General features: G+C 41.4%; 1 protein-coding gene across 1 annotated transcript; it reads right to left on the bottom strand.

The window, feature by feature from the left end:
* On the bottom strand, nucleotides 1–19,913 carry ano3 (anoctamin 3). Its single transcript, XM_076089239.1, has 24 exons — nucleotides 19,613–19,913; nucleotides 16,919–17,049; nucleotides 16,614–16,769; nucleotides 16,422–16,522; nucleotides 16,274–16,318; nucleotides 13,459–13,593; nucleotides 12,768–12,874; nucleotides 11,955–12,010; nucleotides 11,729–11,850; nucleotides 10,176–10,310; nucleotides 9,953–10,046; nucleotides 8,834–8,894; nucleotides 7,128–7,218; nucleotides 6,840–6,996; nucleotides 6,381–6,545; nucleotides 6,133–6,169; nucleotides 5,910–6,021; nucleotides 5,549–5,606; nucleotides 5,251–5,348; nucleotides 4,815–4,969; nucleotides 4,552–4,704; nucleotides 3,722–3,872; nucleotides 3,443–3,632; nucleotides 1–2,923 (listed from the first exon to the last, which is right to left on the bottom strand). Exons 1-24 carry the CDS (start codon nucleotides 19,815–19,817, stop codon nucleotides 2,741–2,743), a joined length of 2,898 nt encoding a protein of 965 aa, XP_075945354.1. The 5' UTR covers nucleotides 19,818–19,913; the 3' UTR covers nucleotides 1–2,740.
* Between the last annotated feature and the right edge of the window lie 5,358 nt (nucleotides 19,914–25,271).

Below are 25,271 nucleotides of genomic sequence, written 5' to 3'. Positions count from 1 at the left end.
TACAATCCATGATTTAATACAGAAAAGAGTGATATCCAAATTATTTTATGTTACATTATTTTCATACATTTCAATATGTTTTTACATGTAAACAGGAACGAAGTAAACAATGTTATTGATACACTTCATGTCACGACTGATACCACCCTATTGTACAGTTAAATATATGGTCTAACGTCACTGTGCTTCAACGTCAAGTACACCACTTGCTCAAGTACAATCCTATTAGGAGGCATAGCATAGAACAGAAAGCTTAATCCCCTAGACTGCTATATTTTCAGAGATGTGCAAGGTCATGCCATTATTACTTATTATGCAGTACCCATATTGTGCTATCGCCAACAGCAGACGGCATGAAGGCAGCCTTTTAAACTGTGCAGCATTTGTGCTAGTGAGAAGATGAACCATTGCTCTCAGAGAGAAGAAGATAACAGGAAAAAGATTAGTAGCTGGTTACGTATAACATCCAAGGTCATATTCATTCATAAAATAAATTACCCCTATCCCATTAGGTGAAACAGAACTCGGATTCCCAGTTAAGTGTTCAAACGGCAAATCTGAGGATTCACGTGTTCAGTTTCATCAGACTCTCCTTGAAATTCACTCCAGGCCAGATTATATAAATCAGTCTGGAGTACTTACTTAGAAAATACTCTTACAGTTTAAAATTCTGTCACATCAAGAAACATCATGTCTCGTCTGGACCTCCGAAAAGGATAAACACTGAAAAAGGGGAGGTGATATGTTTAAGACGCTGTTAACGACTTTACAGGAGTTAGCTCTGCTCAAAGCAGGTGTTAGGTCATGCATACTCTACAGTACAAATGTACCAGTACATTAACATCTGCAATTGTTCAAAACTCAAGGATAACAACATGCATAGATTTTCAATGTTCACATAGCAGGGAAGATATTCTGAAAACCTGCAATAGTTTTCAATTGGAATGAGATTTAAAAACAATTATCTCTCTCATGTAAATGAAATGGTTATGATCAATGGATTGAACAATATGACCTGAAAGCATCATTACTTCTTAACCAACGACCTGCATCATACGTCTCCATAATGAACTGTGTGATTTCTGATCCGCTCTAATACACTTACTGTGATTAAAGGTTTAAACATGCTTTTAACTGTGATTCTGCATCATAGTCATGCAAATGCACTGCAGTGCAAAAATATATATCTTAAAAAGCAGGACATCTTCGATTGCATCTTAGAAAATATAAAACATTCAGAGGACACCTGAGAAATGTGGACGTTACTTTGAGTATCTGAGGGTGAAAACAGGTGAACTCATACTGGTAGCACACAATTAAAAGTATAAAAACATCACATACCCCCATTAATGCTGTTCATTCTACAACTCTCCATCTCAACATGAATGAAACAGGAAACTATTCGGATTCTGACTCAGCGTCACAGATGGATGCGTCGCTCATGCTGCCTGTTGTCGTCAAAAACATGCTGTTCCATGACATCATAACTGACCACAATATAAGGTCCCGACTCTGCGTTCAACAAAAGCTAACTTCTTTTGTAGTATGTTGGTGTTCTTTGTGACTGAGGAACAGTGGAGAGATGTTTTTTGCAAGCTGAACATCCAAGCCACAGGTATGTCTAAGTCATCCAAGTTTCAACCACGCTTCAGGGCTTCCAACAACAAATGAAAAACAGGCCGCAAGCGCAGAACGGAAGAGCAGATTTGCAGCTCCTGCATGCGAGTGTATACATTGTTCATGAAGGGAGTCACATTACAACGTATACCGTGTTTCAGAGCCATTAGCAGAGACCCGAGTAGGTATAGTGTGGTGTGACTCACATCCAAAACAAATCCTTACCGGAGAGTTCAGAGAGTTTACAGAAGATCACACACAAAGACGACGAGAGAGAATATTTCTCGCACTTGAAAGATCACGTGCAGCACAAACAGGCACACGTGATGTTGGTGACACAACTGTAGGCACAATCAAATCTCACTAAGTTCACATTTCCTCAACTCAAGACAAGCTCAGCAGTAGCACAAACAGAGATTAACACACAGCTCACAGCGAGTACAGACACATGTGAACCAGGCATCAAGACAGGGGCTTTGTCTATCAAAAGGTACAAAACAAAATTACCATGCACTTTATATGACGTCATAGAGATTTCTTTGTCAAATGTACTGAATACAATGAATGCTGTTGTTTTTATTCTTGCTGCAAATATTAATCAGCATGCTTCAAGTGCAATATACAGTCGCTTTGCAAGAACAGTGTCCATTGTATTTGGTAGCCACATCACCAGAATCTCTTTTGCACCAAGAAACGCTTAGTGCCAGTAGCTCCGTCACATATAATCGCCAGAACGGTGGCTCTGCTGATGCTCATGTGAGAAAAACACGGCCATGCTGCGAGCTGCACCAAACAGAGTCAAAGCAGGAGTGCTAGCTGCCACACAGAGAGAGTGCAGGATGGGTGCCAAGAGTGAACAGTGGTGATCTGCAGCCCTTGATCTGCATAGTAAACATTCCAATTGCACAGGTTTCCCCCAGTGAAGCCATGAAACAGCTGGATGTGAAACAGATGGCGTGGGAGTGGTCAAGTTCAGAGCCTGAAGCCAGGCAGGTTTGGGGGAGGATCTGGTTACAGAAGAGGGTGTCTTTGGTGTACAGTATCAGCCGAGTGAAGCTAGATTCTCAAAGCGAAAAAATACATAAATAAGCAGGCAGGGGGAGGTTGTGACACGGGGTAAAAGCTAAGGCCACTCATGGTGATAACGCCGTCCGTTCTTCTTCCTCTCCTTCTGCAGGTGCTCCAGTTCTGCTTCGTACATCATCTCCTGCATCAGGTACTTTTCCCTCCTCATACGATCACAGAGATCCTTAGGCATGTCGGGAATGAGGTACGCTATGAAGGACTTGATCCCATACACCAGGTGCTGAGGGAAGTGTAAATCATTTATGAGTTACCTTCCATAGAACTACGCTTTAGTTGCCAGTATTTGCTGCACCATTCAATAAAAATGCAAAGGTTAACATTGTGTGCACCACAATAAAGAACATTATGTGCCCTGTAATGTTTTATAGGGCCAGTATGCCAGTTTTTCCTCACTATACAAATTATTGAAGAGGGTAGCGTTGTCAAGGGAAAATCTTTTTAAGGAAAGAAGAAGAAACATAGTGCCTTTTTTTTGGCTGGACCACCATGCAATTTGGGATTTTTTCTTTTTTTGTGAAATTCCTCAACCTTCTGTATAGCAGCAAGATTCAATCAAACCATTAAAATCACCTAAATCAAGCTTGTGAGGTTTTCACTTAGGCCAGCATATAAATCATTAAAATAAAAAAAAAAAAAAAGAATCTTGAAAACATTCTGTAGTTTCACAGACTTTTGAAGACATAGGGGATTTAGTTTTAGCAGTTTGCCTTGCTGGTAAACACACAACAAAAGAATTTACCTCAAAGACGATGATGAAGGCCAGTCTGGCAGCCAAGACGTGCCAGAACTGCAGGGTGAATTCGTACGGCACTGGGCTCCAGGGCGGCGCTCTGTAGTCTCTGTACCTGCAGTACCTGTGCTGGCTGTTGTTCTTCAACTCCCTCATGTCAAACACAGACAGGCTGCTGTTCATGTAGCCTCGCAAACACCTGAGGGAGGAAAGGAGAATATTTAAGACTATAACACCAGCCACTCTGTCGGAAGCATCTACAGCTTACACGTTATATTAAGTGCTTACTCATCCTCATGGTGGCGTCCCTTGTTCACACACGGGCCATATTTGAAGGCGTAAACAAAGCGGGGAATGTAGTCTGAGGTGATGGCGATGACGAAGGCGTTGGTGATGACTGCAAGCACGCCGATACCCTCGAGAATTCCGTGCCAGATACCTGACAGACAAACCGCAGGAGAATTATGATTTGTCTCTACTTTATAAAGTGGAAAACTGTAATTGTTTTGGCTTTCTTCATTTGTTAACTTTCCTTCATCATGCTTCATTTAGTTAAATAAGTTTTAACAGCCTCCAGAGATTGTGAAAGGACATATTGTTTATATATATATATATATACACATATACAGCCATGTAAGCAAGGGGTTTGTGAACTGTGTTACTGTAAATGCCGCATGTTTTTTCGCTGCATTACAATAAAGTCGATGAAGGCTTCTGTACTGTCAGAGAAGAAAAATCATCCCTCTGCCTTTTTTGCATTAGATTAATCTCTGTATGATCCATTAATGTCAGCTTAAACCAAAAAGAAGAAGAAGAAGAACTGAAGCACAATGTGTTCATTACAGCTGAAAATGATTCAGGGTGGATTGTTCCTTTAATTACAGGGCAACATGCCAGAAGAAGCAGTTGGTCATATATCATATGTCGGTTGGAGGGTGCTGCATATGGTGGTACAGAAGCAGAGGATATGGGAACAGATCTATCTCCATAGGATGGATAATGGAAAGTGTTTGTTTCCCATAATGCATTACTGTTGGAAAAGCTGTGATCTAAAAATACAACAGTCACAGTGTGAAAGACACAGGGGAGGTGTGGGGGCAGTCAAAGATCACACTGACCTATGTCAGTGGCTCGGGCAGGCATGGGTCTCCTCCACTGAGTGACAAACTTGTAGGCGTCAAGACGAATCTCGATAATGTTGTTGAGGAGAGCCAGGAGAGGAGCCAGTGGGAATGCTGCTACAAAGATGGTAGTGAAGCCAAACTGGAGAACTGCAGTGGAAAGATCGTCTCAACTTTGGCTCAAATAATGGACATGCTTTGATTTATTTATCTTCCCTCTTCAGACAAATATAATACTAAAAAAGAATGTAATGTTTCACCCATTTCAAGGTATTCGTCCACCAGTCCATGGGCGTTCATTGGCTGCAGATTCCAGTCTTTGTCCCACTGTGGAAGCTGGGCTTTATTCTCTACATTTTGCCCTCCACCACCTCCTTTTTTCATCTTCCTACGAGACCACCAGTTCTGCAGCAAACTGAAAACGTAGCAAGTAGCTAACTGTCAACTCAAAGCAATTATTTCTGACAATTCACTGAGCCCTGCAGGAAGCCTTTTACTAAGCCCCACACAAGAAGATTTGATGCGTTTCTGCAGGAGAAAAGCTTTTTCATCTGCTAATCAGCTAAAGGACCAAAAATACAGAAATGACATAAGGTTTGTAAAATGCCAATCACATCAATTTACAGCATTAAGTAATAAATGTGGCATTTCTAATAGTTCATAGAGAAAGAATGATTATAATAAAATGTTGCTCACGGATAACCGAGCTCCATGAAGTTGTTCCAGATTTGTTTGAAGAACATGATGAATCCCATTTGCAGGCAGAGATCAATCAAACAGCCACTCGGGTGACACTGAGAAAAATGTTTAAATAACAAAAGTGTAACATCCAATTGTGTTTTATGATCATGAAATTCAAAATCCCACTAATTATGTGAGAGATTAATGGTTCACAGACAATCATGTAAAAGATGACTTAGGTGACAATTTTAAATATATGCTAAAACAGAAGGCAATAATCAGCCCACTTATGACGATGCCTAATTGTACTCACCTCCTCCAGTCTCCATCGATTAAAGAGTTTATTGTATTTTCCAGGCCTGCCAGCAAACCTGAACAGATTGACATTGGCAACATTAGCTGCAAAATTCAACCAGAGAAAAACGAATAAAGTCTACGCTGGAAAGAAAAAAAGACACTTAAGGTGCTAATTATGTCCGATAAACAACAGCGTGGTTACATGTCAAGTCAAGGCAGCTGAAACATGAGATCCAAAAAATAACTGTACAGTGAGGAGGGAAAGGAAAAGAGTCTTGGCAGATGTCATGACATGGTTTGAAACAAAACATCTTTCCACAATCGCTCATTAAATTAACTGTAAACAGGAACTTTAGAGTTCATGGCAGGCAGCCTACCTTCCAAGAAAGAAAGCGATGTAAAATGTGGAGCTGTTCAAATTTACAAACTGGAACAGGAACATCTTCAGAGAAAAGCTGTTCTCCCACTCGGAGTCTGTCCGTGGGTGCTCTGAACGAGGACAAACAGAGGTTGTTTGGGGTGGACAAGGGAGAAAATTAATGCTTGGGAGCCAAGAAATAATGAAGGTGTAGATGCCTGCAGCATGTGGACAACGCTCACCTAAATTTGTCAGCAGATAGGCCACCTTTTCATACACCTGGCAAGATGATAGTACTCGTAAGCATCAACAGGGAAAAGGTTGAGGAAGATAATCATGAAAACAGGAATCTCAGCAATAAAACCCACAAAAAGTCTTTCTGGCTGTAGATATGAAATTTCCTGGAACAAAGTTCTAAGTAAATGTTTCATGAAACATTTATTGGACAGAATATGTAAACGTGCCAGATGATGCTTGTCCAGACACCCACCATGTTGAGAGACATGATGATCATAAAGTTGATGCAGACGCCAGTGAGAGAGGTGGCAAACTGCCAGTTCTTCTTCACAAAATACCAGGTGACGGAAGCAAACTGCTCCATCGCGATGAGACGGAAAACCACCACGGCAAACACTGCGGTCAGAACGAGGGAAATCTAAGCAGAGACGATGGACAGAAGGAAGCATAAAGTACAGGATGTCATATGCATGTGTAGAGGTTTTTATCTTATAATGAACTACGATGCTACCTATTAACTATTCAGGTAAACAAAACACTCATCACTTAAATGTAATCAGTCAACAGGAGAAATTACACCATCAGAAACGCCAAATCTAGTATTTCCTCTCAATACTGTTTTCATCCAGCAGGGGGAGATGTCAAGCCACTGCCTGGCACTTCAGACACTGAATCCCAAAAGGGGAGATTATTCAAAGATCAAAGGGTTTACCATGAAGAATATTCCGGACACAGACACCATGAGCCGGCTGAGTTTGTCTGAGAAGGGCTGGAAAGGCTCGGGCTTGCCAGAGATGGGGTTAACTCTCTCCACCCTGGAGTACTTGGCTTCAAACTGAGGCCTCAGCTCCTCCTGATTCACAACACACAATCCAGTATGAGCGAATGAGCTGTGTATTCTTCTTCTTTTCAGGTAATAAGAGTCAACTTTAAAAGACGTGCTGCAAGAACCAAAATTGAGTGGTAATGAAATGATGTCGGATCTATTTGAGGATATTGCTGACGTACCTCCTCCTCCTCCCAATCGATGAGATCCCAGTCATAAGTCAGTTCTGCCCTCCTCCTTTTCCAGAACTCCAGGAATACTGTGGCTGCAGAGGGGATCAGGAATCAATCACATTATTGATCAACGTTGATATGTATCACACCGTATGATTGATAATCATGTGACTGCAGAGGGCCATTCACTGTGGAGACAGTGCAGAACCAAACACCACATTGCGGCCAGATAAATAGGCTTTACTTGTTCAATGCATCAACCCAAAGTCATGTCTTCTTCGTCAGGCAAGCTCCATTTTGTGTTAAAAGACTTCAAAAGTGAAACTTTCTGTGGGCAGAATTCACTCTGGAGGCAGTGTTTCCTTTGTGTCTGACTCTATTGTGACTTGAGCTGCCCACTACACCGGCGTTTTTTTTAATCATGCATGCATAACACCAGTAAAAAAAACGCTTTTACAAAGGCTGAATGGCTTCAGTGGTCCAATATATGTAGAAAAATGTGTCTTAGTAGCATTAGTGCAAACAGGCGGACCTCAGTGGGAAAGACCAGTGCAATCATGTATGATCTGTGATGGACAGCACACTGTAACATAATACTACTGACTCAGTGCTTTTGTCAGTTCTCATTAGATGTACATATCATACACATGTGTGATTTTGCAGCAGAGGGAAGAATGTATAACGAAAACTGACACGAGTATTCGAACAGTGCTGTGCAGCCTTCACACGGCTCTTTTATACATCTGAACATATTAAATACGAGCTAAAACAATTAGTTGATTAATCAATGAACAGAAAATAAACTGTTTTAATAATTGAGTCATTTCAAAAAAAAAGAAAAAAAGCTGACAAAAAATCCTCAGCTCCAATTAGTTATGAGAACTGGCAGAATTGTGGTCTTAAAAAGCACCAGTATATGAATACTCAATCAGAACAACTTCGACATGTTGAAGTTTAATATAGCGCGACCCACTTTTGTTTTAAGAGAGAGAAAAGCAGCCTTCTCAGATGTCTACACTCGGTCCCCTGGGCTAACCAATTTTTCATCTTTATCTTGCACACACACGCTCAGACACAGCAGACCTGGAGTGCACTCGCTCAGTGGCGCAGTACAGTTACTTTGGTCCACATTGCCAAAAGCCAAGCCACGGCTCTCCTTGGCCTTCATTTAGCCCAGACTCAGAACACAATGTGCCAAATGTTCCCTCTGGGCGTAGGTGATTATTTACCATGCTGGCACATAGATGAACATTTTCCAGACGTTGCTCACACTCTACTTTAGATATTATAGCTGTGGGAACCATAGCTACAATATTATGATACCGCTATCACGGTGCAATTCTGCAACGCTGACAGCCGAATGATACCGTCTCCCCTGGTGAAATGTTTAATTATCTGACTAATTACATCGGGACGACACTGGGAGTGTATGTGCAGACGCTCAAACAGTAAAACCTGCACACGATTTATTCGATGACTAATGTATTACAGAGTGAAGATCTTCTGTATTTGCACTGCAGTGTGTTTACTGTATGGAATTGTCGGTTGAAAAGATTAATGTGTTTGGAGGAGTTGAGTGGAGAGTGGAAGCATGAGCACTGACACACTATTGTATAAATACATTTGAATTCCAGAAGGGTTTGTATCAAGTGAAGCACATAGCTTCACAAAAAGGGACAACGAAAAAAAAAAACAGCCTCTACCTACCCCAAATAGCCATGAAGATGGCAAAGAACACAGTGCCGCCATTATCAAACAGATGGGTCACCTAGAAACACAAGCACAAGACGGGCTGCTCTGAAAAAATGCTTCATTAAATAGTAGCTTCACAGATGAAACTGAATTACGACATGGATTTATTTTTTATTTCAACAGCTTGAGTTTGGGGCCTCACTTGAGACATTTCTAACAGGAATAGTTTGGCATTTTAGCAAATAAGCTTATTTGCTTTTTTGCCAAGAGTTAGATGAGAAGATTGATTCCAATCTCGAGTCTGCACGATAAATATGAAGCTACATCCTGCAGCCAGTCACTGGAAACAGGGAGAAACAGCTAGCCTGGCTCTGTCCCCCGAATACATCTGGCTAATAGCGCCTCTAAAGCTCACTAATTAACACGTTGGATCTGGTTTATTTAATCTGGACAAAAATTGTAACAATGTAAAAATGTTGTAGTGTAAAAATGATAAATAATATTAAAAATGGGGGTTTTACCCTTAGACAGAGCCAGCAAGCTGGTGTTTCCAGTCTGTGTGCTCGGCTAAACTAACCGGCTGCTGGCTGCACCTACATAAAGTAGTTCAGTAGGGATGAATTGATCCGATACTGATATTGAGTGGATACTAACTCAAGTAGTCTGTTCAATTAAATTCTATGTTTGCGTCTGATTACACATGTGCGTACTACGTCATGTGTCAGCAGCACGCCAGTAGACCGCACAGCTGAAGGAGCAATCAAGAAACATGTCAACTGTTTGGAGGCATCTCTCTCTTGCTACACCAAGTTCTACGATTGCTTGCAATATCTGGATAGCCAATGTTTTTACCAACATGTTGCTGCATTTAAAAGGTTTGCACTTGCATTATAATTTCTGTTAATTTAAGATTTCTTCTACCAATTTACTGGTGTACGATATATTATTTAATAATAAATAATAATTCACTAAATCTATATCTATGTATTTATTCGTTACATTTTCTTTTAAAAAGTCAGGAAAGCAATGTTAAATCAAGCCTGATGTTGCCTTACACATAAAAGAATGATCGCAGTCACTTAAACACAGCTTATTAATTAAACACTCTAACATGAATACCAGAACTGCACTGACCTTCGCGTGGACACAACTGTCACTAAGATTCCACGGCTCACAGGAGTCCTGTATAGAACACATGACGGTGGTGTCGGCTTCACAAATCTCTTTACTGGTGAGAGAATGAATCAGGAAAGCAACAATCAAGAATATACATGTTTTAAAATACACATTCTGCATTCTATCAATTCAAAGGAGCATTTGCATCTTATATGGTACGCAGCCGATTGTGTGAACTGACCTGACTTGGCTGGAGTCCATAGTGAAGAGACCATAAAGGAAGACAAAAACGCCGACGAGGGCGGCAGGGATCAACATGCCGGTGTACCAGCCCAACCACGCAAAGTAAAGACCGATTTTCTCACCAAAGTACCGCCTGGGAAAGAGACGGAGAGACAGTGTGGTCAATATTCACCAATGAACTGTGTTGACTGTTAATTGAACCTGACCATATATACTTGTGTGTGTAGTTAGCGTACTGTGAGGTGGTTGTAGTAGCCTAATGGAGAGAGAGGCTGCTGGGCTGACAAGGCACACATATAATTACACGGTATAATGCTGTGGTGGGAAATTACTCAACTATAACTCTCCGCCTCCTAAACCACAGCTGTCAGGGTGCCCTTGAGCAAGACACTTATTCCACAACTGCTCCAGTAAATCAGCTCAGTGGCAATTAGCTGGATCAGGCAACTGCCAAGTGTTTATTGAATTTTTTATCAACATTCAAGGACATGGTTGAGGAAAATAGAGTAGGTATGTGTAGATGCACACGAGTATTCCAGTAGTGGTTCCTGGTTTTAAGGATCAGGGCTGATACACACTTGGTTTATCACTACGAGCGAGCTCTTTCACACTGTTTTCACATTGTCCTTTGATAGATTGTCGTTGTAAAAATATTGATTATAGCCACTGTTAAAGGGATCGCTACCTTAGTGTGAACAGTTCCATCTCTGATGGCTGACAAATTCATATCATATCAGGAGGCAATTAGCCTAGCTTAGCATACGAGTTGGATTCAGCAATGTACTGTGCACAAGTGGTATCAATTTTCTCATCCAACTCTTGACGAGAACGTGAATAACTGTATTTCCCAAAATGTCAAATTATTCCTTGTCGGTCTAATGGGAAGATTAAAACACAGAGGTGCAAAGAAAGCCAGCTAAACAGCTAAAGTTAAAGGTGCACGTTACGAGATTGAGAGCATTTCTATTGGCTCTCAACTTGGCGACGCGGCTCACAGCTAACGGTGGCAACAGCGCTTAAAGTGCAAACTACGGCAAAAGTGCTGACAGTGCTAACGCCGTTTACCTGAAGTAAAAACGAAGGGTGGGTGCTACCCTTCCACGACGACGCTGTCGGTTGGGATGGTGTTGTCAGCTGTAACCACCATATAAGAGCAGTGCAGAGCTGTGGCTATGTGCTACCCAGTGGGACACGCTCACATGCACTTATGCACTAAAAGCATGCACGGCCGGGCTAGAAGCTCGGATAACAACACACACAGACACAACTTCATTATCTGCACAGGTAGACTTTACTCCACTATATATTTACATAACAAATAACAGTTTGTTGCTATATTAATGCTCTGAATGTTGTATATCCTTCAGTCCAGACATACCAGGGTGTCGGGGAACAATACACAAGCCTGTTCAGGCAGCAGACTGTGATCAGGTACCTGGATATCTTTATAATCAACTGAGACTATTCAAGCAAGACAGAACAAAGCTCATCACCAGGACACGAGAGCTCATGTTAGTGTCCAACAACAGCTCATGATGCTGTATTGATTACCTGATGAGGTCCAGAGGCTGGTATTTGTACCACATTCCCCAGCGGGCCCAGCGCTCATACAGAAGATGCCTGTGGTTCTGGGCACCGTGCGTCTTAATCGGGTGTCTGCTCTTGTAACCACCCTGATGAGATAAAGAGAAGGAAACTCTTCATTGCAGAAGGAATTTTACAGTTTGACAATTTGTAAATCCCTACAGTTTTTCAACACAACAAAAAATCTTCTCACCTCATGAGGAGGAAACGCAGCCTCATATGTGTTGTTGCCCAATAACCGGTTGATACCTACAGTAGAATAAACCGTGTCACGTTACAGGATGCAGCCAGTAAAGCACAAGGACGCCACATTCAAAATTCAGTACCAGTGATGACTGAGAGAGGGGTCCAATGAGATATTCATTTAAACCCACTTTTCCACAGTCATAACAATTTACTGCATTATGTAACTGACAAGCCCATTAGAGGCTTATAACACTCAGGTTAGAATTTCAAATAGCTGCAAACATTTTTGCTGGACCATAATTGCTTGGTGTAAAATTACTCAATGCCATAAACTGACTGAATTGACTGCAGCTACTTTACTGTATGAGGCAGTAGTGAATGAAATGTTATGTATCACAGGACAATAGTGCATTCATTTGCATTGTCATCCCCTGACTGAAACTATAGATAGTGAGAGCACAAGCAGGGAGGGGGTGGATCTGAAAAAGATTTCCCACTCTTGTGACGGAGCTGATCTTATAAAATATTAATGTGAAATCCGTTCCAGCCCTTCAAAGGCCAAACTTTAATCAGCAAAACATGTCTGTGGCAGTCAGACAAGACAGTAGATGTGGGAGTGGACGGGCAGTTTGGTAAGAAAAACAACAGCCAGAAAGGATAGGAGGGATCAGCCACAAGTTGGACGACACCAACAGCTCAGCGGCAGCTCACAAAGGCAAACAAAGGCATAATACCCCCAGACATTATAACGGGACACTACTAGAAATATTGTTTAGTACGTGAGGATCAAGAGGAGAAAGCAGCTAGCGTGGTGCCTTACCCATCTTTGGTTTTCCATCCTCATACTTGGTGCGCTGTAGCACATGATGAACTATCCTGCTTCTGGTGGAATTGGAGAAGAAGGTCCCTATATTGTTGATAGTGAAGCTGGAAATTGACGGCACACTCCTTCAGTTATTCATCATGTAACAATCGATATCATCCAGTCACAGATGGTAGTGAGAGCTGAGCCCATAACCATGCAAAGCTCATTACAACTTAATCTGTGGTGTGAGGTTTGTGTTCATTCCAGCATCGTTATTTTAAAAAGAAGCATCAAGGCTGACAAGCGAAGGGAAAGGGGAAATGATTCACTGACAAATGAGATTCGATGAGGCCTTTCATCAAAGTTTCATCAAAATGAAAAATAATAAAACAGGTAGGAACGGTGGAGAAAAATAATTTAATGAGAATCTGCTGCTGTATTTCAATATCTTATTTATGATCAGCTTGTCTTTATCGTTCTGAGTTCTGACTCAAAGCTATAAAATATACAAGACAGCCGGTTTCTAAATTCCACATCCCGAGCTCAGGACATGAATGGATGTAATGGATAAGAAGGGGAGTACGGATACAGAGCAGAATAAATATCATCTAACACTACTGGTACAGATGCTGTCCTTATGAGACACTCCGATCATGTGCGAAAGTTTCTGTGATGGCATGAATGACTGAGTGCATGTCCTCCTTACTGATGAATGCGAACTCTGCTGAAGGGGGCTGTGTAGCAGTCGGTTTCCTCCAGGTCAGGCAAGGCCTCTTTGTCCAACTTCATGGGATTTCGGGGAAGCCAGCTTTTTATCTGACGACATCTCAGATGAAATCTGCTGCACGGATGTACAGAGAAAACAGGATTAACAGCACAGATTAACATGAAGATTGTTTTCTTTGATGTGGAACAGTGGCTCCTAACCTTTTGTCGCCCCCCCCCCCCCCCAACACAACCCTGACAAGCTCGCACCGCCTCACACCCACTAAAATGACACGCACGTATTGAAAGCAGATCACGCTGCAGACTCGTTTTTTATTTTCACTTTGCTCGTGACTCATGAGCCTGAGAGTCACTGATCCAGGATAATAGCTTGCTAAATTAAATTAAAAGTATAATACACTTTTTTTGATACTCCAGTCATGATTTAGTCTGCAGCCATGTGAGGCTTTACTTACACCGTAAAACCGAACAAGTTCACAATACTCAAAACCTTTGTGGAAACTGATTACGTCAAAATATTTCAGTCAACTAACCTAATTTTGTAAGTAAGTTTGCTTATTAGCACTAAACACTAAGTACAGCGGGGGCTGATGGGAATGTCATTAATTTGCAGGGGTTTGGTCACAAACCAAAGTGTTGTACAAATTAGAATTTTGACTTGATGAAAATATAAGAGATCACCAAAGTTATTACAGTTCATCCTGCAGGGAACATGAATGTCTATACCAAATTTCAAAGAACACACTAGTCCAAAAGGTCAGGGGATCACAAAGGTCAGTATCCATCCTCTGGGTACCATTATTGTGTGTACAAAATGTCATGGCAATCCATCTATTAGTTGTGAGATATTTCCGTTTGGAACAACGGAGTCTGTTGCACCAACCAACAGACCAACATTAACATCCCGAGAGCTAAACATCACTTGGCTGAGTCATATTTTCCCACTGCTTCTCCAGATTTAGTGGAGAGGTCTAATTTGTCAGGCTGTGCTCTGATATGGCTTAAATGAATATAAATGAGAATTCTGGGTGCAAACAGAGAGCATTTTATGAATGTTGTTGTGAAGGGGACAGGTACTGTACAGAAAGTAATGATATCAACCCAGCACGCTGTCACTACCTGCACACGGTCCATTTGTTCAGCTTCACAGGGACGTGAGTTAGTGACGGACCATTAGTAAATACTTAAAGCCTATTTTTCCTTTTAGAGCAACAGCTTAGTGACTGCAGGAGCTCGGAGGAAACCATAATGCTCCTCATTGTTCACAATGACTAAGATCACTTTCACGAAAGTGCTTTGTTCTCAGTTGGACAGGTGGGCGAGTGATTCTTGTTTGTGTGAATTTCGTCTGCTCTGTGTGTGTGTAGGTGTGTGTGTCATCCAAGCACGACCATTAAAATGTGCGTATGATACTGTCTGTCAAGGTGAAATAACAATATTACCAATATTTAATATTATCCATGTTGTCAACTTCTTCAACTTGTCTACTCCATAATGTATTTGTGATAAATAGTTTATTGATAGAGTATATTAATCTGCATGGTTAAGTATCATAAAACACAATTACACATTTATTGTAGTTACTTTGTCAGGTTCCACCTATCATGGTTATTATCATCAATAAGCAAAGGGTGGAAGCAATATGAGTCACACCATGTTTTCAAAGCTTTACAAGGGCTCAAGTTTACACATTAACGTCATGGCTGTGGCTTAATAATCATTTCCATTACCTCTCATTACTGGAATAATGCTGGGAAATTCATCAACTACAGGTTTACAGCCCCTCAAATCGTGGTTTATATCAAATATATTTATCTATAATAGTAAATACTGATGACTAAATAAGCAACGCATTCTTGGATGTTTGCTATTAAGAATTTTGCAGTCATAAACTCCGCTAATCTGCCTTATCAGGACAGTGTGGGTGTGTGTTTTGACCAGATTTGATTGACAGTGGACTAAAGAAACAACTGTCCTCAGATGAACCAGTGAGAGGAGCACAAGCAAAACAAAAGAATCTGAATGATATCCAAAACCTGCTATAAATTTCACAGAAAATGCTGCGTTCATGTAGGATCAGCATCACCCACAGTAAGATCATAATTGAGTAAATGTTAAGACATTTTTTTTCGGGCCTTTAAAGCAAAAAAGACTTTTGAATAAAAAAAAAAAGAAAGTATTTAGAATTTAAATACATACGCAGTATGTTAATGAAAGGTCTTTCAAACAAAACAGGCTGATATAAACTTGTTTCCTTGATTTGTTGTTAGACTGTTTGCATCTGCATTCCAGTGAGATTAAGAGATGGAAATGTGGAGTCCTGTGCAGAGCTTGGTAAACTCTTGAACATCACATCAAAGCGCAAGTGCGTCTCTCTAAAAATAGTATGCTAATCAGCCTGTGCAGCTCCATTTATTTGACTGAAAGATTACAGGTTTTTCATAGAAAAGCACTGTCAATGCTACAGTATTGTACTCTTAACAATGTGCCTGACTTGCAGGATGCTGTGCTTTTTTTAAAAAGGTTGGAAAGGTCTGTGTAAAGGGTTGATCAATCCTGGATTAATTAATGCTCATTCAGCGGTTGGGTTCAAAAGGACAACGACGGTTTCATTTAAACATTCTCTTCTGAGGTGACTGATAACTTAAGTATTGAAACACCATCCACAGCTCACATCACGACTCAAGCCTCGCAGCTTTGCCACTCACGTATTTTATTTGAGGCACTGAAGCATCCAGCTTCCTGCCCCCACAGAGCAACAGAGAAAAACAATCCTGTACCCTAAATCTACTTACCTGCCCAAGGTTTTGCTCTTCCAGTCCGTAAAGTAACATTTTTTCCTTAAAGAATAAAAAAAAAAAAAAAAGACATGTTAGGGAGTCGCCAGCCACTGAAAAAGAACTGAGAGTTAAAGCCTCAATCTTTTTCTCTATCTACGGTTACCTGAAAGGCATTCGGATGTTCATCTGCTCTGCGTATTTGCAAAGCGTATCCCAAGGAGCGTGGACCTTCACAAACATGATGTCGTTGTTCGTCAACGAGGGCTTTCAGATCAAAAAGAAAAACAGGGGTTTGAGAACTGAATTGAGGAATCAAGGAAATGTAAGTCTTCTAAAACCAAACATGTTTCTTTACCTCCTTCTCCAGCATTAGCCCCTCAGCACGTAGATTCTTCTCAAAGGTGCACCTCTTTTCCACCTGTAGACTGGACTTCTTGTAAACCAGAATGTAGTCAATACGCTTTTTCCCATCTCGGAAAAACAGTCCAGAGGACCCCGCTCGATTCTTTCCCTGTACACAATGTTTCATACTTGAATTTGAGATGTAGGGATGATAAACACAGGCCTGCTAATGTTTGAAGCTTCTCAGTGATAAAATAACTACAGTGTAACAGTATGAACAGTCGTGGTAATAATTGTGGATTAGTGGGAGCGTGTTACCTGAAGTGAATCTGTGCGGGCCTCTACTTTAGCCCGGGTGACAGGCTTTTGGAGCGGGACTGACTCGTCTGCCCTTGTTTCGCACGTAGTCACCTCCGACTCCTCCACGTACTGATCCTTTCCATCCTCTGCTGCACACAGACACAGCAAAGACAATGAGACGGTTATTGAACTGGTAACGCACCAACAAAAGGATCCTATCTGCATCGAGTCTTCTGTTGCTGGTCAAGTCAATATTTTCCTTAATCCAATTGCCAACATTGAAATAAGCTAAATCAAAGTTAAATATGGGCGCCAGCTTGAGAGCGACACCTTGATGCAATTTAACAGATCCATGCAGCGATTTTGAAAGAGGGCCAATCCTGTTTCCTTCCTTCCTGAATCTTTTTTCATCCCACTGATGTGCACAAAGAAAATAAAGTTTTGTTAAACCCACACTGTAAAGAAAGACATAAATGCAGAATGTACTAAGAAATAACTTTCTAGATGCTCAGAGTTTTGAAACCTTATCAGACTGCCTGTCTTTGCAACAAACAAGACGTCTGCCCAATTGACGAGCCACACAACATATGGAGGCTTTTCTATTGTCAACGTGGTACAGAATGTATATATCTTTTGTGAGGAGGAAAGTTGATTTAGTGGGTATAACAATCCATCTCACTCATGTCTAAATCTCATAATACATGCACTAATGGCATGATAGTCTACACCCCATAGCTATATGGAGATTCACTTCACAGCACAGCATGTTATGTGACAGTTTGGCTCATTTCTCCGGTCAAATGAGCCTAATTCATCGGCAGTAAGCTTGCTGTTTCTACATTTAGAAGATCTTTATAGTGCTGTGCTGAAATCAGGTGTAAAAAATCGAAATCATTCAAACAATATCAGTGACTAACATTTTATATTATGGCAAATATGTGTGGGAAAAAAAGCTTTATTCGCTTTTTTCTTAGCACTTCATTTAAACCACGGAAGCACCAAGACTTAACAGCTTCATTTAGTAACTGAAGTTAATTTCGAGCCTCTAGATAACAATGTGTTTTAGTACCCGTTAGAACATTATTGGGCCTTGGACAGAAAGTTTTAATGCAAAATCACTAGCTGTGATGTTTTTTTAGTTTTTTTCCCATTCTTTCTTTAGTTTTATATTAATCAGCATTTTCCTTGATCCAGGCTGGGATTAAGAGAATGCTGTCCTATCGTCTGTCTATCTGGAGATCACAACTGATAATCTTCACAATAGCTAAATCGCCACAGAATAGTGAAAAGTCACAATAGCAGCTTGCTATTAATGTCATTACAATTAAGCAGAAGACTATATCTATTAATCACCACAAATAATCCAGAATATCAGAATTAACGATGAAAAAAACATTTAATTCCGTACAACTAATATGAAAAGTGCACAGCTTTAGTCCAGGAAGGTGTGAGCAACTGCAGTGATGTGTCTTGTTTTCAGACATCGATGTGATTTTTCTCCACACTGAAAGCCAACACAATCCATTTGTATTTGGTAATAAAAGTGTCAAAAAAATGACAAAGAACTTTTGGCAACATGAGGCGCTGTAAAGAACCCAAAGCAGTCTGAATTTACGCTGCTGGATCGTGCTGTATTTTCACACAGTAAGGAGCCATGCAATGTGAATTTATTGAAGCATTCTCAGTTTACAGTGTGTAATAACATAATTGTAGGCTACAGTTAATCTAGTACAATAATAGTAAAACTAAACTTGTGTCACATTTTGGGTTAACTCTCCAGCAGAAGTGTATCCAGCTTAGTTAAACCAATCAAAACACATCTATCGGTGCAGACAGGTGGGAAGCTGGTTGGTCTGTCTTCACTCTCTCCTTCTGTCTGCACCTCTTTTTCGGGCCAAGAGAAAACCTGTTCCTCAGATGTCTATTCTCAGCACAATGACAAAGAGCCACGCTTCACCAAAATAGCAACACTTCACCTTGTGCTACCTAATCTGCATGAAACTGCATCTCCATTATTCTGCACACCACACTCAGCAGCGAAATACCAAAGGGTTGGGCAAAGGCTGTCTCAAGGTGATGAAAATACCAACATGTGGAAGGGCTGCATGCGCTAGAGCCCTCACTGTCAATGGCCTTTGAATAGTCTTGAAGATGTTAATACGACTGAATAATCTTCCCTCTCCAACAGGCATTTGGTTTCGTAGTCCATACTTTGAGGTTTTGTTTCCTTGCAACGGCTTTCCCCCACACTTTCACTGCCTCTGAAAGTGCATCAGATGCACGTGACTGCGTTTTATAAATCCTCTGCAGCATTATCACAATCTGCTAAATCAGTACTGTGCACGTGCCGTAAATGTCGCCAACATCATGGCAATCTGTGTTGCAACCAACTCTGTTCCTGTTGAGCATATCAACAATACAGTTTGTGCAGAGTATGGCGCGAATGATGAAACACGGCATACAGACAAAATAAACAGTTTGCATCACAGACATGATGTTTATTTCCTGAAGGCGTCCTTGTAGATAAACAGAGTAGAAAACACATCATGGAAAACACATCATGGAAAAGAACTTCAACTTTGGAATGACCACATTACTGCTGCGTACAAAGCTGATTCATATATAAGTTTATCAGTGATGCAAACTCACGACTGAAGCATCTTATCCACTAACAGATTTAGAAAGACGTCAGTAGGTTCCTCTCACACTGACCTGTCTGCGGGTGCAGGAGGCTGCAGGAGGTGCTGATGCTCTGACTCAGACCCTGGACTTCTGGTTTGGGCTCCGGGCTCAGCGGCACAGACAGGAAGTGGTTGAGGTTGGTTGGATGAGTCTGACTCTGGGCCAGGCAGGGGAGGCTGCGGCGAGACGGCTTCAGGCTCTTCTCCTTCAGGATCTCGCTGATGCTGGTGTGCATGCCTGAGGACGACAGGGACGGAGGAAGGTCATTTTAAAAATCTTTAGAGGAAAATAAAATCCTGTGAAAAAAATATATACACATTTTTGACATATTTATACATTTATATGTCTGCATGCTTTCACTGAAAAATAAAACACATACAAATATAATTTAGTCAGAGACACTTGCACTAAGGGATGGATTGGATTGGGCTCTGCTCTTTGGTGAAACTCCGCTGAAGTCCGCAATATAAAAACATTTATTACACAAGGTGGAGGTTGGGGTAGCGCTGCGACCTACGGCAGCAAATGGCATTGATGCCATAAAGGTATCAGCAGACTAGTCAGGAAGAAGTGTCAGGTCATTACAGCTGCATGAGTATGACTGGACGTCACTAGTCAGCTGGTGGCCACAGGAGATGAATGAGCCAGTGATAGGGAAGCATGAAAGGTTTGTTTTAGGCAGTACTCTATTATGTATCTGTATTATGTATAATATAACAACCATGATGATGTCTTCAAGCTCGTCTCCGACAACACATTCAGAACAGAAAACCCAAACAAACTGAGGCATTTTGAATCGTGTTCCTTACGAAGCTAACAGTCAGGATGTCTCAGCCTCTGCTGCATTCATTTTGACCATTCTTTTAAAAAGCTTGCTCGTGAGCCAACTTTATGAAAGTGAAACACTAAATCACTGGAGTACCACTCGAAGCAGCTGATGCCAATAAGCTAATGCAAGTGCGACAGCACTTTAATGCAAGGCTCCAATACTTATGCACTTATACAGAAGTTACATAATATTATAAATACTCAATACATTTAATTTAAATACTTAATAAATTAAAAATGTTAATTAATTTCTTTAGACAAATGTCTACATACGTTATGCTTGGCTTGTTGAAGCTGCAAAAGCAAAAAGTATTTCTCGACGAGAAATACTTTTTACTATGTATACTATATATATTTTTTATCTTATCTTGCAAAATATAACAACAAACAAAAAAATTGAAGACTGAATTGTCAGCAGAAGGGAGAAAAATAAATTGTAAGAAGACTTTTCTACGATCTAATGCATGAACTGATAAGAAGAGAGTGAGTGGAAAAAAGGGAGGGAGAAATCACTTCAGTCAGCAACTGGTCCATCCTTTTATGGGCTACAGTGGTGATAATGTGCATTAAAACCAGCAGCACTCCTCCATCATCACACGGCTCAATATCCCAAGAAAAGCTGCATGATGCTGCAACCAATTTCACAAAGATGCATGTAGTAACAGCATTCATGCACGCTGCTAGCTTTCTTATTAGCAAGTCATTTTGTATTAATACCAGCAGGTTATACCAAGGTTATTTCAGCAGTAAAAACAATATGGTGATAGTGGGGCTGACTGATTGCTGAATGACTAATTTAACAATGCTGTAATGATGTATTGTAACGAGAAACTCTGAGGTTAACAACGATAATGAACATCCAGTGCTTGAAGCAGGTCATTGAAGCCAACCGTCACAGCAGGCAGCAGCTCAACCTCTGCAGCTCCTCACATTTATTCATGAAATGGAAACGTGACTTAGTTTCACCTCCAGTGAGGAATTCTCCCAGTGACCTTCCTGAAACGTTCAGCTGCACTGATAATTCACTCTCCGCATCCTGAGGGCCCGCGCTGCAAGCTGTGCAATAACTCAGTCTCATGACATTGATACCGATGGGATTTCCCAGCGCTGTTGGGTGAGAAGGGAGCCAGTTGCAGATGTGAGCTGGAAGGCTCAGGGGAACCACTCATCGCGCCGTTTATTTCCTGTGCAGCCCCACAGATATGAAATGAATGAAAGTTGTGAGCTCCAGCTAAGAGCTACACAACGAATTATTGAGAAAAGGAAAACTGTAGAAATCTTGATGCGTAAACTAAATTCAACCTGCAGTTGGATTTCACTCTACTCAGGAGACAGATTCAGAAAAAAAAAAAAGTTTGAAATAAAAATATTTTAAATATAAAAGTACGATTACTCAGCACAAATGAAGACAAGCGTAAACTTTAAATGAAGCAATCTCTCCATGTAAGAAAGTTCATTTCTCCTCAGGCCAATAACAAAGCTTGATTTCCCAGTGCTTTAATTATTTCTACTCACAAGCATTCAGTTCCCCTTCATTGCTTTTCACAACTCAACCAATGTCATTGAATACAGTACTTCCAATCAATACTGAGCTGCAGGTTGTCAAGCTATCAGAGAGTCATATCGTGCCAATTACATCTGCAACGACATCTTAGAAACCAGAGATGTCGTGGTCCAGTGAGCAAGGTTTGTTCCTCCCAGCAACAACATGCTTTATGACTGGCTGGAAAAGCCAAGCGAGCTTCCACTCAAGAGGCCAGAAGCCTAAAGTGCCATCATTTCACAGCCTCTGCATCGTCTCCTCAGACCAATTCACATGCTTATTTAATATACCTGCCTACTTTCTCTCCATTATGCTGATCGATACATAGAGAATGGCTGCTGTGTATATAAAAAAGGTACATTTACTGGACGCTAGCCGGTCTAGATAATCCCAACAGACATCGGCAAGGCTCAACATGTCTGAGATGAGACATAGGAGCAGAGCCAGCTAATGGGCCTGTAGGGGTGAGGCTCGGTGGTCCCAAAGGACTCTCCGACTTTAAAATAAACCCACAAATTGGACGGAGTTGGTGTTGTGTGAAATTGCTTCCATGGAAATTTCAGAGTAGGTGAATACAAGTAAATTTACTGGTCAAATCTCTCAGCCTCAATGGATATTAAGAATATAATAATGGTTATCTGACAATCATTGTCCTGTTGCAAAGCTTTAGCTTAGTTTTCTGATGCTGGTAGACCCTGAACTTTGTCCTACAGTCAGAGCAGCTGTGCTGTACATTGTAAAGACATTGTGCATTGCGTGTGTATATAAAAATATATAAAGCCTTCATCTAATGTGAAATCCTGTGTTTAATCTCGCTGTGCTCTGGCTAAAACTGGTTTATCAGGAGAAAGTTAATCCTGTGTGTGTGTGTGTGTGTGTGTGTGTGTGTGTGTGTGCATGGCCTGCATGTGCATGTGTGTCAGTTGGTATGTTAGTCTGTGGGCTGATACTGAGTCCTGCACAGAGAGCATCCATAGAGAGGAGGGATGCAGGAAAGCAATAAAAGAATAAAAAAAAGTAACAGATCAAGACGCCCAGGGAGTGGACACCCGCTGTGAGGTGGTGAGGGAAAAAACACCTCCGTCATCAGCATGACAATGGCGACCATCCCTGTGTGTGCTCTCACAAATGCCCACTCAGGCTCATCCGAGGGGGAGTTGGACGAGATTCAGGGAAGGTCGTGATCCGGGATTTGGATCCCTCCTGTGCAGCTTGTCCATGCTGGTCTTGTGATTCGAGATTAGGAGGTTTTTTGATTGGTCCGTGCATGTGTGTGGGTATGATATATCATTGTGATATCATTCGTTCTCAGCAAACATTGCATCGGTTACACGCTCCTGCAGATTCCTGCTCTACAACATCAGGAGGATTCGCCCCTTCCTCACTGATGAGACGGCGCAGGTGCTAATCCAGGCTCTTGTCATCTCCCGCCTGGACTACTGCAACTCACTACTTGCCGGAGCCCCGGCGCTGGCCATCAGACCTCTGGAGCTTGTCCAGAAAGCTGCAGCTCGCCTGGTGTTCAATCGCCCCAAGTTCTCCCACACAACTTGCCTTCTCCGTTCTCTACACTGGCTACCTGTAAGAGCCCGCAACCAGTTTAAGACTCTGGTGCTAGCCTACAGGGCAGTGAAAGGAACAGCTCCTTCCTATCTCCAGGCCATGGTCAAGCCCTACACCCCGGCCCGACCACTTCGCTCTGCTACCTCGGGGCGACTGGTTGCCCCGTCGCTCAGAGGTCCCTGCGGCCGATCGACCCGGTCGCGGCTGTTTTCTGTCCTGGCCCCACAGTGGTGGAATGAACTCCCCACTGACGTCAGGACGGCAGAGTCGCTGCCCATCTTTCGGCGCAGGCTGAAAACTCACCTCTTCAAGAAGGCCTACCCTTCCGCTTAGCACTTACCTAGCATCTACTGTATTCATACTAGCTTATTGCACTTATTGTTTTTATATTAGCTTGTGGCACTTATTGCATTCCTTTGTTTCTGCACTGTACGTTGGCTCTGGTTTATGCTCTTAGATGCTTGTTTGAGGTAGGGACATGCACTTATTACTTCTGGTGACTAGTTGTTCTCTCGAAAACCGATGTTGAATACACTTATTGTAAGTCGCTTTGGATAAAAGCGTCTGCTAAATGACTGTAATGTAATGTAATGTGACTGTATACTCGTCTACAAATGATTCTGCTCGTGACAAACATCGAAAGTAGAGATTGTGTTTATTTGTAATAAGATCGTTATGATCCTCTTGATGATTTCTGTCATAAAAAGCGAGCATATCCCTGCATGTCGCAAACCTGAGCCAGCTTGAAGAACAAACGAGACATTGTGAAAGACATCAAGGATTTTTTACGATCAATTGCTTTTATACATCAGAGGAAACAACACAATGCTGTGAAAATAAGAAAAAGAACTCTCCAATACGTGTAAAAACAATTTTTTTTTTTTACTTTTAGCTGAAATTTAAGAATCGAGACAGTCTCTGCAAGGATGTAGTGCAAAGTAGCAAACAGAGAAAACAGGTCAGTGGGCTGTTTCCCATCATGCCTCTGTGTTTCCTCATTCTATAGCTTCAATAATTCATCCATGTTCAGCCCATAAAACTTTCAGTCAGCAACACTCTGCATCAGGACCCTTTTAAGCACAACAAACAACGTTAATGCCTTCCCTTTACATAGTGCAAAAAATAAATATATATATAAAATCACACACACACACACACACACACACACACACACACACACACACACACACACAAGAGAAGAGAAGCAGGTCCAAAAGAGTGCTGCGGTGCGTTTATAAAACTTATCGCACAGAGGCAGGACTAAGGCGAGGCCGGCAGCCTCTCCTTCAGAAACCTTCTCTAAGCAATTAGAGTGCGTTTCATTCTCCGCCTGGCATCATATCAAAGAACACAGAAGAAGAAGCTGAGTTCACAGGGAGTATTTAGAACGGTATCTTTAGCAGCCACTGAATATCCAGCTCATTTTTTTTACATTACATGGCGAGTACTCGAGGCACACCGATAATTCTTGCTGACCAAAGACAAGTATGAAATGATGAGTGATCTCTGGTATGAATCGCACGAGTTCTTCGGGCAGAAAACGTGAAAATAAACCACAAAACACTTTTGTATCCGATTTTCTATTTGGAACAGGGAAAAGGATAATTTGACATAAAACATGTACAGGCATTGCTGCATGTGGCTTCAAAATCTATTTCCCCCCCGTCAATGTTTCAGTGTGATAATAAAATATCAGTTGTCCCGTGTGATTCACCACATTATCTTATTCACTCAATTACAATTATGTCTGCTTTG

This window comes from Anarhichas minor, unplaced genomic scaffold, assembly GCF_050575085.1.
Source record: "Anarhichas minor isolate MPS153535 unplaced genomic scaffold, ASM5057508v1 ptg000011l, whole genome shotgun sequence".
Lineage (NCBI taxonomy): Eukaryota > Metazoa > Chordata > Actinopteri > Perciformes > Anarhichadidae > Anarhichas > Anarhichas minor.
This window is presented reverse-complemented; position numbering and strand designations above follow the sequence as displayed.